Source organism: Cricetulus griseus (genome assembly GCF_003668045.3).
Source record: "Cricetulus griseus strain 17A/GY chromosome 1 unlocalized genomic scaffold, alternate assembly CriGri-PICRH-1.0 chr1_0, whole genome shotgun sequence".
In the NCBI taxonomy this organism is placed as follows: domain Eukaryota; kingdom Metazoa; phylum Chordata; class Mammalia; order Rodentia; family Cricetidae; genus Cricetulus; species Cricetulus griseus.
In genome coordinates this window covers 256,296,885-256,317,664 of record NW_023276806.1, presented here as the reverse complement: position 1 = coordinate 256,317,664, position 20,780 = coordinate 256,296,885, and the positions used below count along the sequence as shown (strand labels likewise).

The 20,780-nt window shown below is 49.5% G+C and overlaps 1 protein-coding gene across 1 annotated transcript; it reads right to left on the bottom strand.

Annotated features, from left to right (window-relative positions):
* Window positions 1–471: 471 nt before the first annotated feature.
* On the bottom strand, window positions 472–13,730 carry Prph2 (peripherin 2). The gene is made up of 3 exons (XM_027389107.1): window positions 13,150–13,730; window positions 4,015–4,261; window positions 472–687 (listed from the first exon to the last, which is right to left on the bottom strand). Exons 1-3 carry the CDS (start codon window positions 13,728–13,730, stop codon window positions 472–474), a joined length of 1,044 nt encoding a protein of 347 aa, XP_027244908.1.
* Window positions 13,731–20,780: the final 7,050 nt, after the last annotated feature.

Here is a 20,780-nt window from a genome sequence, read left to right as displayed (position 1 = left end):
GAGGTGACCCTTGCAGAGTCCATTGCTCTTATAAAAACATAATTGCCCCTCCCCATAATCTAACATAAGAAACTAACCTTGTCATTAAAGAAAAGACAACATGGCCCTTAGATTTTTTTCACCCTGTGTTTATGTATCGTGACGATTTGGATGCAGATAAAAGAGACAGACACTACAGGGGAGGGGCCTTGGTGCAGCCAGTCACCTGTGGGAGAGCTGGACTCATACTTGGACCGGCCGGCCCCTGTGAGACTGGACATCCACTGGGAGGGCTCGTTCCCTCACATCTGGAGGCAGCCATTTCACAAATGTCTGTCGCATGCCCTAAGATCCCTGAACTTCAAGGCCCACTGTCAAGGAGAGTCAGTAGGTGCCCAGCTTTCTTGGGAAATTTGGACTTTCAGCTGGACAAGGGGGTATGCACATTTCCTGGAGTCCACTAAGTGTGAGGAGGGGAGCGGCCCCAGGCCATCAGCCAGCTTCTGGAGCCTGGCCTGCCTCGGCACCCTCAGCCTCCACCTGATTGCCCTTGCCCAGCTTCTTGATGCTCTCCAGAAAGGCCTTCCAGGTCTCCGGCACACTTTTCTCCAGCAGCCAGCCCTCACTCTCGCACTCAGCAGGGTCCTCGGGGTTGGACACACTCTCCAGCGCTGTGTGCAGGTAGCGGAGTCCAGCAGTGATGCTCACCTGGTGGGGAGAGCCGAGACTTAGAGCAGACGTGGGCTTAGCTAGGATCTGGGCTGCTAGGAAAATGTAGTGCCAGCCATACACATCCCCTTGGGTGTGGGGCTAAAACTGATGGTGGCACCGAGCCTGGGTTGGTAAAGGCCTGACCCATCCCACCCTGGTCTCCTGTTGTGAGCCCCAAGCCTCCCTCTCCAGCTCCACCCGCCACAGCTGTTTAGAACATGTAAGATTCTTTGCCTAGATCACCATGGCTCTCCACAGTCGCCTGTTACTCCAGAGCCAATCCTGAGTGAGAGCCCTCCTGCCGCTTCCCTTCCCTCCATCCTGCCTCCCACCTCGCTGCACACACCAGTCCTTTGCTCCATGCCCCCCCCCTTTCCCAATGTGTTTCTTGGCCCACAAGAATGTCAGTAGTGTCCCTGGATAGGATCACAAAGTCACCTGCTGGCCTGGCAAGATGGCTTGATGGGTAGAGATTTGCTGCCCAGAATCAACCTAAGGTTGACTTCACATAGGGAAAGAGACAACTGACTCCCACAGTTTGTCCTCTGACCTCCAGAAGTGTGCTATGGCACACATATGCCCAAACATGTACACACACACACACACACAAATATAATTTTTAAAAAGTCACTCCCAAGTCAAGCTCAGTGGCTCAAGTCTTTAATCCCAGCCCTCAGGAGGCAGATGCAGATAGATCTCTGTGAGTTTAAGACCTGCCTGGTCTACCAGAACAGCCAGGGCTGTGTAGAGAGATCCTGTCTCAGGGGGAAAAAAAGGAGTCATTTCAGAGACTGGAAGATGACTGGGCAGTCAAGACTACTTGCTCTTGCAGAGGACCCAGATTTGGTTCCCAGCACCCACAGGGTCGCTCACAACACCTGTAACTCCAGTACCAGGGGATCCGACCCCCTCTTCTGATCTCCACTGGCACCATGCATGCAAACAAGACATACATGTAAAATAAATCTGAAAAAATGAAGTCTACAAACCCTTTGGTGTGGGGGTCATCTCTTACCCTCACCCGTGTGGTGATGATGGATGGATGTTTGTCACCAGCTGTGGTGATGGATAGATGTTTGTCACCAGCTGTGGTGATGGATGGATGTTTGTCACCAGCTGTGGTGATGGACGAAGGTTTGTCACCAGCTGTGGTGATGGAGGTTTGTCACCAGCGGCTTGCATTTCTTCCCTAGCATCCACTGTGGCAGACTCTGGTGCCAAAAGTGCCTGAATCGACATCAGCATCCCAGCCTGTATTTACGTGGCTGTGAGACTAGGAGACAATGGCTGCATCTCTGGCTTCTAGATTTCCAGAGGAGGTGGCAACTGCCAGCCCATGTTTGTGGAGTGTACCCTATGTGTCACCTGACAGGAAAAGCTGCCAGCTGGCTGGTGACTGGCTTGGTAGGTACTCTTTTTTCTTTCCTTTTATATTACATTCACTACTTACCTCTGTGCAAGTTCAAGCTCCCTATGCGCTCCAGGCTGCTCCCAAAGAGTAGGACTGTCCCCCCACCCCATACATCTGGTTTGCCCAGCACCCCAGCCCCAGAGCACAGCAAGTGGTGGTGGCACCTCACCCAACATCTGACAATGGGTGCACTGGGGAGAATTTAATTGTAGGAGTATCTAATGATAGTGACTGGTCAATTTTAGCTGTTATTGTCTGCTGAAAGCTTACTAGTGTGTTTTACAATGGAAAAAGTGACCTTCTGAGGGAAGCCTGCTACACCGTGACTCTGCATCTACCCTTTTGTTCATATGTTTGGTCATCTCCTGACTGGATTGTGGTGCACGAGAGGTGGAGGCCAGGGTTGCAAGGCTGCCAGCAACTCCAGCAGCCCAGTGCCTATAGTAGCTTTGCTCACTACAAGTTGGGGTGTTCGGACTCCCTGTTCCCCATGAGCTGGTCTTTGTGAGCTGGTGTGCATCAACAGTGATCTGGGAGGAGGCCAGGTGCCCCACTACAGTCTTCAAGGACAGGCTTCATCATGGGTTTTAGACGGTGGTGACTGTCACCTGGTGAAAAACTGCCCCCTCATGCTACTCATTCCAAAGACCACCTCAAGGTGTCAGCTAATAAATGGTCACAAGCTGCTGCCTTGCACGTGGTCCAGCCATGTTGTCTGTTCACAGGGTGACTTAGAAGACCTGTGTAGATACCTGTGTAGTCTGTGGACTACAAGAGAAATTCAAGGAACCTTCTCTGATAGAAAGAAACTGTCTCAGCTAATGTTTCTGTCTTGATACATTTTGATTTTGGAGCCTGGGTTTTCTGCTGCAAGAATTGCTCCATGCAGGCACCCCAAGTCACCCCTGAGGAGCTTGTGGCCCATTCAGCACCTAGAACAGCTCCCAGCTCTGTGTGTTGGAAAATTCCCTTCCAAGGATGAATTGGACAAGGGAGGGGTGTGGTGGTGGGGGAGGGTGCTGAGTTTCAAGCTCCAGAGCTTCAGAAAGAGGAACTAAACTTTGCAGATGACATAAGGCAGACACATTACACACTGAATAAACTCGAAGCACAAGTCCACACAGGCACCATTGACTGAAGGTCCCAGTGCTCACATCACTGTATATGAAAGCCTACCGGTAGTCCCGAGAGGTAATGCTGCTGTCCCCGTAACATTACCATAGCGATTCAAGGCCTTAGACACAAAAAGTGGAAGCAGAAGAGGAACCCCCAAGTCGGGCTAAGTGAAAAGCCAAACATAAAAGGTTGCATAGTGCAAGGTTCACGTATACTAAGTGTCCAGATTGGTAAATCCACAGACACAGAATACAGATGGATAGCTTCGTGGACTGCAAGTGCTGAGAGTTTCCGTGGGGGCGGGGGGGAAGACTATGAAATGTTTTAGAACTAGATTGAGGTGGCAGAGAGATGCTACTGTGAATACACTAAGTGGCTTGAATTTTTTGCGGGGTGTAGTAGCACTTAGAAGGCAGAGGTAGACAGATCTTTGTGAGTTTGAGGTCAGCCTGGTCTACATGGAGAATTCCCGGACAGTCAGGGCTATATATTGAAAGACCTATCTCAAAAAGAAAAAGGGAGAGGAAGGAAGGGAGGCAAAAAGGTTCATTTTATGTTGATTTTACCTAAATGTTTTTTGTAAGCAAGGATGCCAAGCAAGGTGGCACACACTGTGGCCCCTTTTAAGTGGAGACTGAGGCTGGAGGTAGTAAATTCAAGGCCAGCATGGACAACAAACAGCAGGGCTAGCCTTGGGTATGTATCAAGTTCAAGGCCAGCCTAAATTACATGAGGTTTGTTCCCCATGTTAAACCCAAGTCAGGCAGGCTCCCTCTCCCTGTCCTCTGTGGACCTACCTCAAAGAGCCAGACTAGGAGTGTGACCACACCCATGGAGTTCATGAGGCTACTGTAGTAACTCAGCAGGGCAGCTCTGCAGCCCCGCAGCCAGAGGTTGAGCTCCTCAGTCTGGTGGTCATAGCTGTAGTGTGCCGAGTTGTTGGTGAGCTGGTACTGGATGCAGGGCCGTGGTGAGCTGGGGTTGCAGCAGCTGAAAGGGACGCCGTCCACCAGGTACCGCCCATCCACGTTGCTCTTGATGCGACTGGAAGAGAAACAGCTTGGTTCAGGTTTCCAGAAGCAGCAGGTCTTCCCACCCACCGAGAACTTGCATTTTCATTCATGTACTGCCCATGAACACCCACCACGTGCCAGCCTCTGTAATAGGAGCTACCGATAGAGCAGTGAGCAGTGACCCTATCCCTGCAGAGGGCGAAGTAAACAGAGATCACAGCAATTTACCCAACTACTACCCTAGGTTGCCAAGCAGGTCCCCAGCTTGCAGGGACTTCCTGGATCCATGCCAGGCCGGTAGGAATTAAGGCCCTAGGATTGAGGTAACTGCTGCTTTTGATAGAATTTAGCTCCCCACCCCTTCACCAGCCATCTCTCCCCGTCACAGGTCACTCATCACCAAGGCCCTTTCTAGAAAACTGTTTCTGGAAGGCCTGCTCTGGCCAGGACCTGTGCAGAGGCGCCCCCTCCCCCCCCAACCCCCAGGCTGGGACAGGCATAGGCCTCACCCCTGTAAACTCACAGCAGTGGACTCTCCCTGCTCCCTTTGAAAAACAAGACTGTGTCCTCAGCTGGCTCCCCAAGCTGCCCAACAAGGCTTGCAGCCTCTGCATATTTGTATCAGTTTATTTCTTTAGGGAATGCTGTGTCTTCACAGGGACCCAAAATCCAAGAGGAATCTTCCCACCCCCTCAGATTGTATGTGTTACCTGGTCAGGAGTGACAATATTCTTCCAGCAGGGCACTTAAGATGTGTGTACTTATGACCAGGAGGTAGTGGCACACGCCTTTAATCCCAGCACCCGGGAGGCAGAGGCAGGTGGATCTCTGTGAGCTCAAGGCCAGCCTGGTCTATAAAGCTACACAGAGAAACCCCATCTCTGGGGGGGGGGGGGATGTGTGTACTTGGCTGGGCTGGTGGAGCACCTGTACTCCCAGCCTTCGGGAAGGGGAGGCAGGAGGATCACCCTGATCATCCCCAGCAACACACTGCATTCAGGGTCAGTTCAGGTCACATAAGACTCTATCTCCAAAGGTAAATACATGATACAGGCTAAAGAGGCCTCTCTCTCACTTTGTGAAGCACTTGACCGTAGAGGTGGAAGGACCCGAACTCCATCTGCTGACTTTGGCTTGGGCTTTAGGGAACCAGGCAGACGGACTCTGGAAGTCACTGGCTAGCCGGTATAGCCTGCTCGGCCAGCACCCAAGGACACCTACAGCCGTCCTCAACCCTCCACACACCCATGCGTCCTCACGTACAATACGCGTGAGCACACATGAGCCCATTTACCGTCATACACACTCATAAGATAAATCAAGCCCGCCTTAGCACTGTCACCTGTAAAAGCCCATGTGGGGCTGGCAGGATGGCTCAGTGGGTAAAGGGGCTTGCCATACTTAATGACCTGGGTCTGAACTCCAGGACCACACAGCTGGAGAAGAAAACCCGCTTCCACATGTTGTCTTCTAACCTCCACATATACACGCCTGTTTACACAACACACACACACACACACACACACACCAATAATAATAAATTGTTTTTAAAAAACTGAAAACCCCCCCATGGTAGCCTTATATCTGCCAATAGAGAGTGTCTTGGATTTTTATTTGTTTGTTTTCTTGTTTCAGTGAGCCACATCTGTGGCAGCTTGATGTGGGATGGACCACAGGGTCCATAGGTTTGTTCGTGTGGAATACAGATGGCAAATCTATAGAAGAAGTGCCCTGCGTGTGAGGATCTTGCCCTATCCCCATCATCGTTCTCCTTTGAGAGGCTATATCACATGTCCCTGTGAGACAACCTACACCTCCCATCCATGCCCATACCCACATCCACGCCCACCCCCACCCCCACATCCACCCCACCCCACCCCCCACATCCACGCCCACCCCCACCCCCACATCCACGCCCACGCCCACATCCACGCCCATGCCCACATCCACATCCACGCCCACGCCCACATCCACGCCCATGCCCACATCCACACCAGTCCAAGCTTTGACTGGTTTTGTTTTGTTTTAAGGGAATTAATTCATCAGCATTTTACTTGAGAGGATACGGTTCTCTTACATTTATTATTGAGTGCACACACACATATCATGGCATCATGCAGAGGTCAGAGGACAACTTGGGGAGCTGGTACCCCACCCTCACCACTAAGACATCTTACTTGTCCTACTCAACTTATCTGGATTTACATTTTTCTCTTTCCAAGAGAAGCTGAGCACCCTTTGCTGTAGATCCAACTGTGGGGCCTTTTCTGGGAGCTGCTTTCCACACATCAGGATTAGGGCTTTGGGAAGGCAGTACTTGGTGCCACACGTCCTTCAGTCCTGACATCTATCCATGGACAGGGCGCACTGCCTAAAGAGTAGGCCGCACTAGGGGCATGAAGCAGGGGGAGAGGGGACCACTGGCGTTGACTCCTGCCCTGCAGAGAGAGACCAGCTTCATCTCTTCAGACAAGTTCCTTAATCCTGGCCTACCTCAGCTTTCTCAGCTGTAAAATGGGGCAACGTGAGGATTTTGTGCTTAAAGAAGGCATGGCAACAGGACATACAAAGTGCTCGAAGGGTACCTCACTGGGCAGAGGCCAAGCAAGAGCCATCCCGAGTACCTGGGGAGCCTACATCAGGCTATGAAATGAACAGACCAGAGCACATCACAAGGACACAGTCTCTTGTGAGTTAGTGGCAGTCATGCTTGGCCTTTGAGGGTAGCTGCAGGGAAGATCTTCTCCAAGGCAGGCATGTGCAGGCTCGCTGCCCTGCAGGAGGCAAGGACTGCATCACTCTGGGCTGCCACTAAAGCCATCTCCCTGATGGCTCATTGTGCACGGGACAGCATGAGCCAGACCTTGCTGGGTGTCTGCCGATCTCCTGGAGCTAGAGCTCAGTGCCTGGCCCATGAGACACTGGGTCACTGCTGATGAGGGTGCTCTCAGTGGGCAGGAAGACAGGCTGGAGGGTATTGTCAGGGCCTTCTGATGTCTCTGAGCTGGGGCGAAGCCTGCACACCCTCCTCAAGTACAGCACAAAGGCATCTGAAATGAGAGTCAGACCGGTAGTCTGACCGGTAGTCTACTGAGGCCGGCAGAGGCCCCCATCTGTGGCCCTGGGCACACTGAGCAGAATTTAGTCTCTGAGATGATTTCTCGCTCCAAGCACCCAGGACACTCGGGCGTCCACCCTCAGGTGCTGTTCGTCCTGCTTCTGACTTGCAGGCTGTCACTTGAGCCCTCTCTCACGGCACAAATATTCTCTGAAGCCATTTCTAGTATCACCAGGGACATTGTGGGTATGGCAGAGAACAGATCTCAGTGCCACATTATCTGTGTGGCTGGGCCTTTCTGGGCCTGTGTGGTGACTGGAACCCATGAGGCTGGGCTTCTCTGGGCCTGTGTGGTAACTGGAGCCCTTGAGGCTGGGCTTCTGTGGGCCTATGTGTGGTGACTGGAGCCCATGAGGTTGGGCTTCTCTGGGTCTGTGTGGTGTTGACTGGAGCCCATGAGGCCAGACTTCTCTGGAGTTCATCGCCTCACAGGTAATACAAGTAACACACCATTCCCTTAGCCTTCAGAAAATGTTGGCTTCTCTCTACCTAAGGCCCTTGAAGAGGATCTTGAAAACCACCAGATTGTTCTGGAGAGGAGGAAGTAAAACTCTGGGCAGGGCCGAGTCTCATCTAAAACCACACAGGTAATACAAGACAACCCACTGACTTCCCTATTGCCTTGGAATCTACCCACTGCTCAGGGAGCGTAGTCCTCTTTCCTAGGCTGGCCTTAACTCCCTTTGTAGCTGAAGATGACCTTGAACTTCTGACTCTACTGCCTTTACCTCCCATGTGCAGTAACATTACGGGCATGTATCACCACACCCAGTTTCTGTGGAGCCCAGGGTGGAACCTTTTCTTCCATCTGAGTTCCATCCCAGCCCCACTTCTACCCAGGGGCTTCTACCCAGGGAGAGTTACTACGAAAGATGTGATCCTCCACTCTTCCTGTGTCTCAGGGCCTGCTGCCTAGGACCATCAGTCACCCCACACCACCCCCAGATGTCCCCAAGCTGAAGTAAAGCCTACACACCTACCTCACACAAGAAGTGAGGTCAGGTCAGCAGTCATGGGGCCGAGGCCAGCAGAGACTCGTGAATGTCCCCGTCGCCCCACTGCTCCTTCCTATGCTTCAGTGAGCAAGAGACCCTACTGGACCCCACTGGCCAGGACCATGTCTCCCTCACACTGGGGCTCCTTGACAACATACTCACTTCCTAATGTAGCTCCTCACCACCTGAAGGGAATTAGGTGTGCCATACTCAGGGAAGAAATGGGAGAAACAGGCTAAGCAGAGAAGAAGGAGGAAGAGGGTTGGGAAGGAAGAAACCCTGCTACCAAGCCCATGCTGTGTACCCACTGCCCTAAGAAGTCGCTTGGATCAGCTGTCCTCCATTGCCTCTTACATTCTCACTTTTTAGGTGGGTTGCCAAGCTCAGAGGTGAAGGGAATGCCCCCCATTCCCCGGCTGTCCCTCTGTGCCCTGAGTAGGGCTAAGTCACATCACAATGTGCCAGGTGCCTGTAACCGGCTGCAATGACTTTCATGTCTTTCCCTATTAGTTCATCCATTCACCCCTGAATCAGGAGAGCCTGCAGGATGCCTTGACAAGGCTGATTTGCCTTGGCTGGGGGTGGGGGTAGCCTAGAACACAAGCTTTTCCTTAAGACTCTACAAGACCCAATGACCCCCGAGCAGAGTTCCTTTATAGCCTGGGAAATACTCCGCTATAAATAGCCAGGTCACCACCTAAGGAGCTCTGCGCCACCTGGCTATGTCTTAGGAGGCAAGGGGGGGGGGTGCATAATCTGTGGTTGGAAGGAGGCCAGGCCCTAAGGAAACAAAGTGACACCCTGGATGAGGGCCAAGAGGGCCCAGGAAGTCCCACCTTGAGCTTGGCCCTTTCTCCCCTGTGCTAAACTAGGTTCCTCCTTCAGGACCCAACACCCCAGGCTGATGAAGGAGGCATGAACCTAAAATGAGATAAAAGAAGCACTGGTTGAGAACACATCTGTGTTCCTGAGGACTGGGGTCATTCATGGGCTTGGCTCCTCACTGTGCAGACCTCAGGCAGTGACAGCAGAGTATGTACCCTCTTCCTAGACCCCCAGCTGAGGGGGGACACTGAAACACAGTTATGACCTTCAGGACAGCCTGAAGAAGTGAGGTGGGGAGGTGGGGTCTGGAGGTAGTTCTAGGTTGAGGGGGCTACCTTTTTATTCTCTGGGGTACTGACCTAGAAGCACTGAGATTCAATGACCTCTACACACAGTGGTACATGCACCCCACCACCACCCCCAACAAAGTAAATAAATACATTTTATTTTTAGTTTCTCTTTAAAGTTTTTTGTGGATAGTCAGATGCCCCGCCCCATCTCCAAAAACCAAACAAATAATTTTAAAAATCATAGAAAATAGAAAAAGAAACTCAAGAAAGTTTCTCACCCATAATTGACAGGTGGCTTTACATTTTAGTCTCAGATTGTTCACATTTTCTTTTCTTTTGTCTTTCTTTTTCTTTTCTTTTTGAGACAGTGTTTCTCTGTGTAACCCTGGTTGTCCTGGAACTCACTCTGTAGATCATGCCTCTTACCAGTGCCAATCATATATTGTGTCTGTATAACAATGAAAATTTTCTCCAGGACAATGGAATTAAGATAATTGCATCCCACTAGGCAGTGATGGCTCATGCCCTTAATCCCAGCATTTGAGAAGCAGAGACAGGAAGATCTCTGTGTGTTCAAGACTAACCTGGTCTACATAGTGAGTTCCAAGATAGCTAGGACAGAGAAACCCTTGAAAAAAAAACAAACAAACAAGCAACAAAAGATAATTTCATTTGCATCCCAGCAAGTTGGTATGATACACAGAGGTAAAAATTTTTAAATATTTTTAAACATATTGTTTATTATAGTGGGGCAGAAGCATGCACAGCACTTGTGTGACAGGAACACTTGCTGAGGTGGGTTCTCTCACCATGTGGTATCGAAGTCAAGTTGTCAGGCTTGGCATCAAGTACCTTTACCCACTAAGTTACTCTGCAAGCCCCACTGAAGTAGCTGTGATCGAGTTAAATGTCCACTTGGAAATTAGGGTCCTCTGGCCATTAGGAGTAGGGTGATTGGGTCATTTCTCTAGTCTCAGAGCAAAGGGAATTTGGAATTACAAATAATTCTTCTGTTACTCTTCAAAGGCTTGACTGTGTGGGGGAGACAAGAGTCTGACAAAGAGGACTGGGGTGGCAGCTGATAGGAAGAAGGGAGCAAGGGATAGAGGGAAGAAGGAAGGGAGAGACTGGGGAAGGAATGGGAGGAGGGAGAGAGGGGAGGGAGAAGAAGGGAGGAGGGAGGAAGAGAGGAGGAAAGTAGGAGGGAAGGGGAGGGAGGAAGAAAGGCAGATGGCAGGCGTTGAGAAGGTAGGTCAGTGGTGAGCCACTTGCTTAGCATGCCCAAGACCCTGCATTACCCCAGTACTAAGTGGGAAAAGGAAAGATTCCCTTGGGGAGGACTTATTGCTGTTCTGCTAAATGGACATAGTATTTATGGACAACTCCTAATGACTAATTACACCCATCTATAAGCGAGGTCGCTCTCCATCAGAGAGAGACACTTCTTTTTACAGTAGTTGGAGATTAACACAGAGGCTCACAACTGGTCAGTGGGCAGAGAATACCAGACTGCAGACTGCTCAGCGCTAACCAGGCCCTCCATATCTCAGCCCTCCTCCCAGTGCTCAGGTCTCACCTTGGGAGAGGTGGGCAGAGAGTGCAGGAACCAATGCACCGTTATGGATAACCAGTGCTTTCCAGGCACAACAGGACAGTGCACTTGTGAAATGGTAGCAAATGTTGAGCACATGAATTAGACCTGGCAAAAATCAACCAGGAAAAGTCCCAGCATGGGTGGGGAAGTGATCAGGAACCCCACCTCTAACTGAGGACTGCTGGAAATTGATGGCCGCTGCTGGGGGAAGGGGTCAGTTTTCTTCAGGGATGTGGCCCTGAGAGACGATGTAGATGTCCAGACACCCAAGAACATACTGATAGCACTAACTGAACTCCATTTATTTGAGAGAGAGAGAGACAGACAGACAGACAGACAGACAGAGAGAGAGACAGAGAGAGCACATGAAATTGGGAGGAACTAGTGCTGGGGATTGGCGTTAGAAGGAGATGGAGTAGCCCTGCTCAAAACACATTATACACATGTGAAACATTCAGTCAATTGAAGAGGAGAAAAAAGCAAAGGTTTCTGTGCAGAATCCACATTAGAAAAAGGAAAGAAAGATGGGAAGAGATAAATGAAGCCTTTGTCACCTGCTTTACAAGTGGCCTCTCATATGCCCAAGAGTTCTGCTTGGCCCCTGGCTGCACATCCTCCTGAGGAGGCTTATGCAAATGATGCCTTCCTAGCCTGTCCCCACAGACCTGTCATCTAGGAAGGGCAGAGCTAGTCACAACCCCCTCCTTGGCTGGGGATTTGTGCCTGTAATCTCCTTCCACAGAGAAAATGACATCCCAAGCGGTGACCTTCACTAGGGCTTCCTTCCATCTGAGAAGTGAAGCCTTGTCTAAGCTGACAATGGTCCAGGAACCTCTGGGCTTCAGCACATCCTGCTGCTGGGTGCCCGCCAGTTCAACACCCCTCGAGATGTGCCAGAGTTACTCAGAGGAAAAAGCATCTGGGTGAGCCCTGAAAGGTCAGCCAGGGCATCGCAGAGCATGTCCCTCCCTAGACACCATCCATGGGGAAGAGCAGCCAGAGCAGAGGCTTCTTCTCGCCAGCACCCACCACAGGACTTCATTTTCACACACACCAAGAAAACAGCGAAACAGCTCTGTGGATAAAAGTGCTTACCACGCTTACCTGTGCCTGACGACCTGAGTGTGAATACCAGGTCCACAGTGTGAATACCCAGGTCCACAGTGGATAGAAAGACCCGGCCTGAGTGTGAATGTCAGGTCCACAGTGTGAATGCCAGGTCCACAGTGGAAAGAAAGACCCTGTTTCCTAAGCTGCCCCTGCCCTCTGCACACACACTGCCACACTGTATACACACACGGGGGAAAATGCACTGGACATGGTGGCACATGCCTTAAATCTCCCACTTGAAGGGCAGAAACAAAAGGATTTCTCCTAGTTCAAGACCAGCCTAGTCTACATAAGAAGTTCCAGACAGCCAAACCACATAGCAAGACCCTGACTCAGAGAGAGAGAGAGAGAGAACAAACAGGCATTTAGTTAGCCCCTGTCATATACCAGATAGAGGCAAACCAGAGGGGGTGCTCCATGATCACACATTCCAGCATCTTCCCTTGAAAGGTGGGGAGACACCCACAAGGATCAGCAACCTGCTTGAGGCTACATGCCAGTTGAGAACAAAGTACAGTCCAAAGCTGACTGTACCCCCTCCCTGAACATCCCAGGAAGACAAGGACGGTCTCTTTGCTGACACCTTTAGCCTTTTCAAGTGTTGAAATCTTGGAAAACCAAGGTGCAAACCAGGAAATTTAAGTTCTATGACAGACTCTGCCTCTTTTGACAGAACAAGATAAGTACCAACAACTATCTGAGTCTCAGAGAGCTCTAAAGACCCCACTCTTACTGTATGAAGCTATGGCTCTCCTCCTGGTAACTCCTAAGCACCTTTATTTCACACCACACCTTTCCCTGCTTCGGCCAGATGTGAGGATGAACCAGATGAAGTTGCCATCGTTGAAGACCAGAGGGCCCAGACTGCTGGCAATTTCAATGGTCCAGCATAAACCCCCTCACACAGAGATAAATTCTATACCCAACTGGGCAGGCTGGGGACGTCAAACACCTGGGCCTCCCACCCTGGACCGGGGCGCTACTCACTCTTTGACCTCCTTGGAGGAAAAGTCCAGGTAGCGATTGCTGATCCACTGAATCTCGAACCAGTCCCGGAAGCCGTTGTTGCCGCAGCATTTGAACTCAATCTGAAGCATGTCGATGGTCTTTTTCATGAAGCACCGGCCTGGGGTGTCCGTGTCCCGATAGTACTTCATTCCATTCTTGAGCCCATAAGCCAGGGTGCTCTCCAGGGAGCCCCGCAGCAGAAAGCAGCAGAGAGCCACGAGGAAGAGGACAGCGTTGAAGAGGACACAGACAGCCAGGTACGGCTTCAGCCAGGGCTTCCACTTGGCGTACTTGGCAGGGTCCAGGGCGTCATAGCAGATCTTGCCAGCCAAAGAGTTGAAGACACAGGACAGCACCCCCACCACTATCAGGGAGTTGGGTATGAAGTGGCTCTCAGAATTATTCATCACTTCGCTCCTCTTGCGGAGTTCAATCTTCAGGAACAGCCCCAAGCTGAAGAGGACGATGCCGGCCAACACGGACAGCCAGTTCATAAGCCAGAGGCCCTGGGCCAACTTGACCCGCTTCTTCTGGTCAAATTTGACTTTGAGTAGCGCCATACTTGCCGAGCGGGGTCCAGGCAGCTTCCCACAGTTCAGTTTCCACACCTAACCTGAGTAAGGTCAGGGGCTAGACCTCTCAGGGCCTTAGGAAGAGGGCCACCGGCCCACGCTGCAGGGAGTTGCCCATCTTGGGGCCTCCCTAGCCCAAGATCCCCACTAACTCAATAATGGCAGCAGGAAGCCGTCTAGGCCTTCGTTCCTGCAGCGACCTTCCCAGCCAAGGAGGGACAGCCCAAACGCTGCGGATTAAAAGTGGGATCCACAATGCAGTTGTTAATCTCTTTAGCCAGGGTCATCCCATTAGAGAATGCCAATTCAAAACATGGCTGGGAGGAGCCTCCAGGAGTGTACTTGCTCAGCTCCTAAGTCCAGAACCCAAAGGACTGAGCTGGCTAGAAAAGCTGGGCAGCTCCTGCAAGCCACAGTAAAATGTCGGATCTGCGACATTACAGTGGGACTGGAGTGGCTCAGTGGTTAAGAACACTGCTCTTGGGGCTGGAGAGACGGCTCAGAGGTTAAGAGCAGTGGCTGCTCTTCCAGAGGTCCTGAGTTCAATTCCCAGCAACCACATGGTGGCTCACAACTATCTGTTATGAGATCTGGTATGCAAATATACATGGAAGCCCAATGTTGTATACATAATAAATAAATAAAATCTTTAAAAAATATTTAAAAAAAAAAAGAACACTGCTCTTACAGAGAACTTGGGTTTGATTTCCAGCACCCACATTTGAAATTAACTCCAGTTCCAAGGGAGCTGATACCCACTTCTGACTTCCATGGGCCAGACACAAGAGCAGTACACATATATATCAGGCAAAACCTATATTCACAAAGAAGTAATCCCAGATGCCATTCTCATCTTGATGGTTGGGTGTTTTTTATTTGTTTGTTTTTGTTTTTTGTTCTTAGACAGGGTTTCACCATGTAGCCCTGGCTAGCCTGGAACTCACTGTGTAGACCAAGCTACCTCAAAAACAGAGATCCCATTGCCTCTGCCTCTTGAGTGCTAGAATTAAAGACATACAATGCCACAAGTGGCAAGTTCAAGGCCAGTGTGAGCTACAAAGTCCCTACCTCAGATGAACAAATAAATAAATAACCAACTTAAATAGCAGTTGCATTAAACATCTGTCATCTCAGTCACAAAGATAGAAATGGGAGGTTTAACCCTGAGGATGGTGGCACATGCTTTTAGTCCCAGCACTTGGGAGGAAGAGGCAGGTGGATCTCTATGAGTTCAAGGCCAGCGTGGTCTACAGAGTGAGTTCCAGGACACCCAGGGCTACACAGAGAATCCCTGTCTGGAAAAAAAAATGGAAGGAAGGAAAGAAGGAAGGAAGGAAGGAAGGAAGGAAGGAAGGAAGGAAGGAAGGAAAGCAGTTTTTGGCCTTAGTGAGTCTGTGACATTTTGTTGCTTTTTGTTTCTGATTTGGAGTTTGTTTTTCTGTCTTGTTTTCCATTGCTAAGACTGGCTCTCTATAGCCCTCAGATTGCTTTGTAGCCCAGGCTGGCCTCAAAATTGAAGAAATCTTCCAGTCTCAGCACCACCAAGCCAGCTTATTGTTTCTTTGGAAACAGAGATTTTTTTGTGTAACAGCCCTGGCTATTTTGGTACTTGTTTTGTAGACCAGGCTAGCCTCGAACTCACAGAGATCCAACTGCCTCTGCCTCCCGAGTGCTGGGATTATAGTTATATGCCACAGCCTGGCTACTTAATGTTATTTCTTTCTTTTTTTCTTTTTTTTTTTTTTTTTTTTTTTTTTTTTTTTTTTGGTTTTTCAAGACAGGGTTTCTCAGTGGCTTTGGAGGCTGTCCTGGAACTAGCTCTTGTAGACCAGGCTGGTCTCGAATTCACAGAGATCCGCCTGCCTCTGCCTCCCGAGTGCTGGGATTAAAGGCATGCGCCACCAACGCTCGGTTGTGTTATTTCTAATTAGTAGGTATTTTAAAAACAGTTTTAGCTTTACAAAAATTTGAACAGAAAATACAGTTAGGCTGGTTGTAGTGGTGCAAGCCTTTAATTTGTTACATGGAGAAAACCCTGTCTTGAGAAGCCACAAGAAAGAGGAGATGGAAGAGGGAGAGAGGGAGGGAGAGAAAGAAAGAAAATACAGTTACTATCCCAATAAGCAATATTTTTTAAGACTTTATTTATTATATATACACTGTTCTGTCTGCATGTTTGCCTGCAGGCCAGAAGAGGGCGTCTGGTCTTATTATAGATCCACGATGTGGTTTCTGGGAATTGAACTCAAGACCTCTAGAACTCAAGTCCTTCAGCCCCCAATCAGTAGTATCTTATATGGCTGTGTTATATTTTTATATTGTTTTATCTGAGACAGGACTTTGCCATGTAGCCCAGGCTAGCCTCAAATTTATCCCTCTTTCTGCCTCAACTGCTGGAGTATACATTTATTTGTTTGTTTATTTATTTATTTATTTATTTATTTTTGAGACAGTATATCTCTGTGTAGCCCTAGCTGTCCTGGAACTCACTCGGTAGACCAGGCTGGCCTCTGCTTCCTGAGTGCTGGGATTAAAGGCTTGTGGCACCACTGTCCCTCATGAGTATACATTTTTGAAAAGATTTTTTTTTAATTTATGTGTATGTGGGTATGGGGAAATGTGCACATGGGTGCAGGTACCCACAGGGGCCAGCAGAGGGCACCTGATCCTCTGGAGCTGAAATTCCAGGCAGTTGTGAGCTGCCTGCCATAGGTGCTGGGAACCAAACTCCAGTCCTCTGCTACAGCAGCAAAGGTACTCTCTCCCACCCCAATTTTCACTTTTTTTTTTTTTTTTTGCTTTTAAGTCAGGGTCTTTCTAGATATTTCTGGCTGTCCTGAAATGTACTGCTTCCCAAGTTCTGAGATTAAAGTTGGGTGTCACCATGCCCAGCAATTTTCACCAGTCTTAAGAGTGTACAATGCAGTCGGGCAGTGATGGTGCACACCTTTAATCCCAGCACTTGGGAGGCAGAGACAGGTGGATCTCTGTGAGTTCGACACCAGCCTGGTCTACAGAGTGAGTTCCAGGATGGCCAGGACTGTTACACACACATACACACACACACACATACTGTCTCCAAAAAAGAAAAAAAGAAAAGAAAAGAAAAGAAAAAATGGTATACAATGCTAGCACATTGCTATTTTAATTTGCAATTTTAATTTCTAATTTGCAGTTGCCTCATATTTATACTGAGGCTCAAGTGTGTGCATGTGTGTTCAGGTGCCTGTGTGTGCACTTTTGTGTGTGTGGGTCAGAGGTGTTGGTCTCTTCCTCCGTCACTCTCCACCTTATTTTTTTGAGATGGAATCTCTCACTGAAAGTGGAGCTCTCCCGTTGACTCCCCTGGCTGGCCAGGAACCCAGATCATACACCACTCGTAGAGCAGGGTGCAGGAGTGAGCCGCTGCCGTCATCCCAGCTTTTATATGAATGCAGTGAGAGGGACAGGGCAGGCAGAACTTTACCTGCTGATCCCCCTCCCAGCCCTGAGCACTTTCTCCATGCTTGTCTCCCGCCTGCCTGAGAATATTGTTTGCTGAAACCTCTGTTTTTTGTTTTTTTTTAATACTTTTTTTTTTAAAGATTTTATTTATTATGTATACAACATTCTGCTTCCATGTATATCTGTATACCAGAAGAGGGCACCAGATCTCGTAAGGGATGGTTTGAGCCACCATATGGATGCTGGGAATTGAACTCAGGTCCTCTGGAAGAGCAGCCAGTGCTCTTAACCTCCGAGGCATCTCTCCAGCCCAAAGCCTCTGTTTTGAGTTGTTGGGTTTTTTTTTTTTTTTTGAAAGATTTATTTATTTGTTTGTTTAATGTGTTTTGCCAGTATATACTCTGCGTGAGGGTGTTGGATCCCCTGGAACTGGAGTTGCAGACAGTTGTGAGCTGCCATGTGGGTGCTGGGAATTGAACCTGGGACCTCTGGAAGAACAGCCAGTACTCTTAACTGCTGAGACATCTCTCCAGCCCTGAAATTATTTTTAATTCAATGATTTTTTATTAACATACTCATATTCACAAAAGCAACATTCTCCAGATCCTGCCTCATGCTATTTTACTTTCAATTTAAAAGAGTTATGGGGCTGGAGAGATGGCTCAGTGGTTAAGAGCACTGGCTGCTCTTCCAGAGGACCCAGGTTGGATTCCCAGAATCCACATGGCAGCTGGGCATTTGATGAATGCCCTCTTCTGGCCTCCTCTGGTACTGAAGGGACCAGCTTCCCTTTTGGCAGCCATAACATGTGCTTCTATGACCTTGTTCTAGACACTAGAAAGTCAGATGCCTGTCTCGTGACAAGGAGCCAATCAGAAGTTAGCTGGTGGCGCTATGCTTTACGACCCTAGGTGTGCTTTACGGACATGCGCACAGCAATGACATAGAGAGCATAGCAACCACCCTGGGAGGGCCTATGGGCTATAACAACCAGTTGACCAATCAACACAGGGCAAGCCCTCCAAGCCTGGAGGCACACCAATCGTGAGCCTGTGCGTACCCCTAGACACTCCCCTTATGCTGCCCTATAAAGATCTGTGCGCAGCGGCTTCAAACTGTCTTTCCTAGCCATCCGCCATGGTGGGTGGGTCAAGGACCCTAGCCAACATGGGGTTAGCTTGTTAAACTACAATAAAGCCTCATGCAATTTGCATTAAGCTTTCGCCTCCATTCTGTGATTGGGGTGGCCTCGGTCCTGGGCTAAGATTCTGGAAACCTGGGCTTTTCGAGGGTCTTACATTACCAGGCATGCACATGGTGCACAGTTAACACATGTGGACAAAACACACACATAAAATAAATAAACAATTATCATTGAATCAAGCTGTCATCCCAAGTTGTGTTTTACTGACAGTGTTAAACCAATTTACACCCAGTTTCCCATTGCCTGTGACTTTTCCAGAGTTTTCTACACCTCTGTCACCTTCAGCTAATCAACATCATCTTCTACATATGGGTCACTTAGAAAAAGCATTTCTACTGCAGTGGTGGCACATGCCTTTAACCCCAGCTCTAGGGAGGCAGAGGCAGGCTGATCTCTGAGGTTGAGGCCGGCCTGGGCTACAGAGTGAGTTCCAGGACATTCATGGCTACACAGAGAAACCCTGTCTGGAAACGCCCCTGTCCCCCTCAAAAATAAAATAAGACTCCAGGACCAAGGGCAATGGGATGGTAATGAGATAAAGGTGCTTGCTGCTATTCCCAACAACCCGAGTTGGATCCCCAGGAGTCTCATGGTAGAAGAGAGCCAACTCCTACAAGTTGTCCTCTGACTTCTACTACATGTGGCGTGAATAGATGCACACACACGCGCACGCATGCACACACACATGCATGCACGCACGCGCACGCACGCACGCGCCCTCACACACACACACACACACACGCATGCGCGCTCACACACACGCCAGCGTTTTGTGTGTTTGTTTGTGTTTTAATTTCCGGGTAACCTGAGCGTTACACTGCATGTCTGTAATCCCAGTGCTACAGAGGATTGTGAGTTTGAGACCAGACCTAGCCAGGCGCTATCTCCATTATCTTTGTTTCCAGATCACTAGGTAAAATCAAACCAAAATCCAGAGGAGGTATAAGAACGAAGCCAGGAAACGAAGGTTGTTTTTCCTCCAACAAAGTCACCTTGGAAAACAGCTCTGGTTCCACGGCTGAAGCGAAGCTTGGGCCGAGTCCGAGGTGGGCTGGGGTATCTAGGACGTCTTGTGTGGCTATCGTCATACGGTTTGGGCAAAACTTTTTTTTTTTTTTTTTTTACATTACTCAGGGCCTCTGTTTTTTTACGACAGCTCCTGCCTTGGTTCTTCACAGCTTTGGAACTTGGGCTCATTTCGACCTTTCGCCACCAGAGACTTTGCTGGAGTTGCTAAGCTTTAGCGCAGACTTTTCTTCCCTCGGGCAAGCATCTGGAAGCTGTCCGGAAGCTGTCCGGAAACAGGAGTTAGATGGCTGTGGGAAGCCCTTGGAGCACGCGTGTGGATGAGAGAAAACAGGAGGGAAGGGAGCGCTGAAAATAACCCTGCAAGGACAGTGGCTTAGCCGCTCGCTGGCCAGCTAACCGTGCAGGGACTGCGCGGAACCGGTGTCGCGGCTATGCGCGCCCCCTCGTGGCCATAAAAAGAATGGCTTCAATGGACGGCAAGGGGCGCTGAGGTCCCTCACCTTTGCGAGGCCAGCATCCCTGAGGAGGTCAAATTACCAAGGAAGGCAAATGGGCCCACGAGAGGAAAACATTGCACTTTCGTCAGGATGTCACGCGATGATTAAAGCTTGGCAAATGCTAACTGTGTTACATTTAAAGCATAAGAAAAATGGAGCTGGCCAAAGGGCTCAGCCTGGCTGGCCTTGAACTCACTGTGTAGACGGGGCTGACTCACTGAGAGCTGCCTGTCTCTGCCTCACAGATGTCGCCACACCAGACAGCTGTTATGGTTGTGTTTGTCTCTGGACATATCTGTACGTCATCCCTTAGCTTGAAATTTAGTTTAGTTTTGCTTTTGAGACCCAAGACTCACTGTATAGCTCTGTCTAACCTGGAACTCACTATGTGGACCAGGCTGGTCTGGTTCTTTCAGATATCTGCCTGCCTCTGTCTCCTGAGTTATGGGGTCAGTGTCTGTGCCACCAGCCTGACTTCACATTTTGTTTTTCACACAGTATATAACATTCGTTTGACAGTGTTTGTCTCTCAGCATTTTACAAGAGAGGAGGGCACACACACATGCACACTCATGCACACAGGCATGCACACCTACACTCCAGTACAAGCACACGCATGCACACAGGCATGCACATACACTCATATACACATGCAGTTACAAGTACAAGCACACACATGCACACACATTCACAATACATACTCATGAGCACAAACATGCATACATTCACATTCACACTCACACATGCACACTCACACATGCACACTCACACACATGCACGCTCACACACTCTGATGCTTTTGACGACTGGTAGTCTTGCCAGCTTAAAGCAAAACAGATTCCAGGAACAGGTATTTTAGGGTTT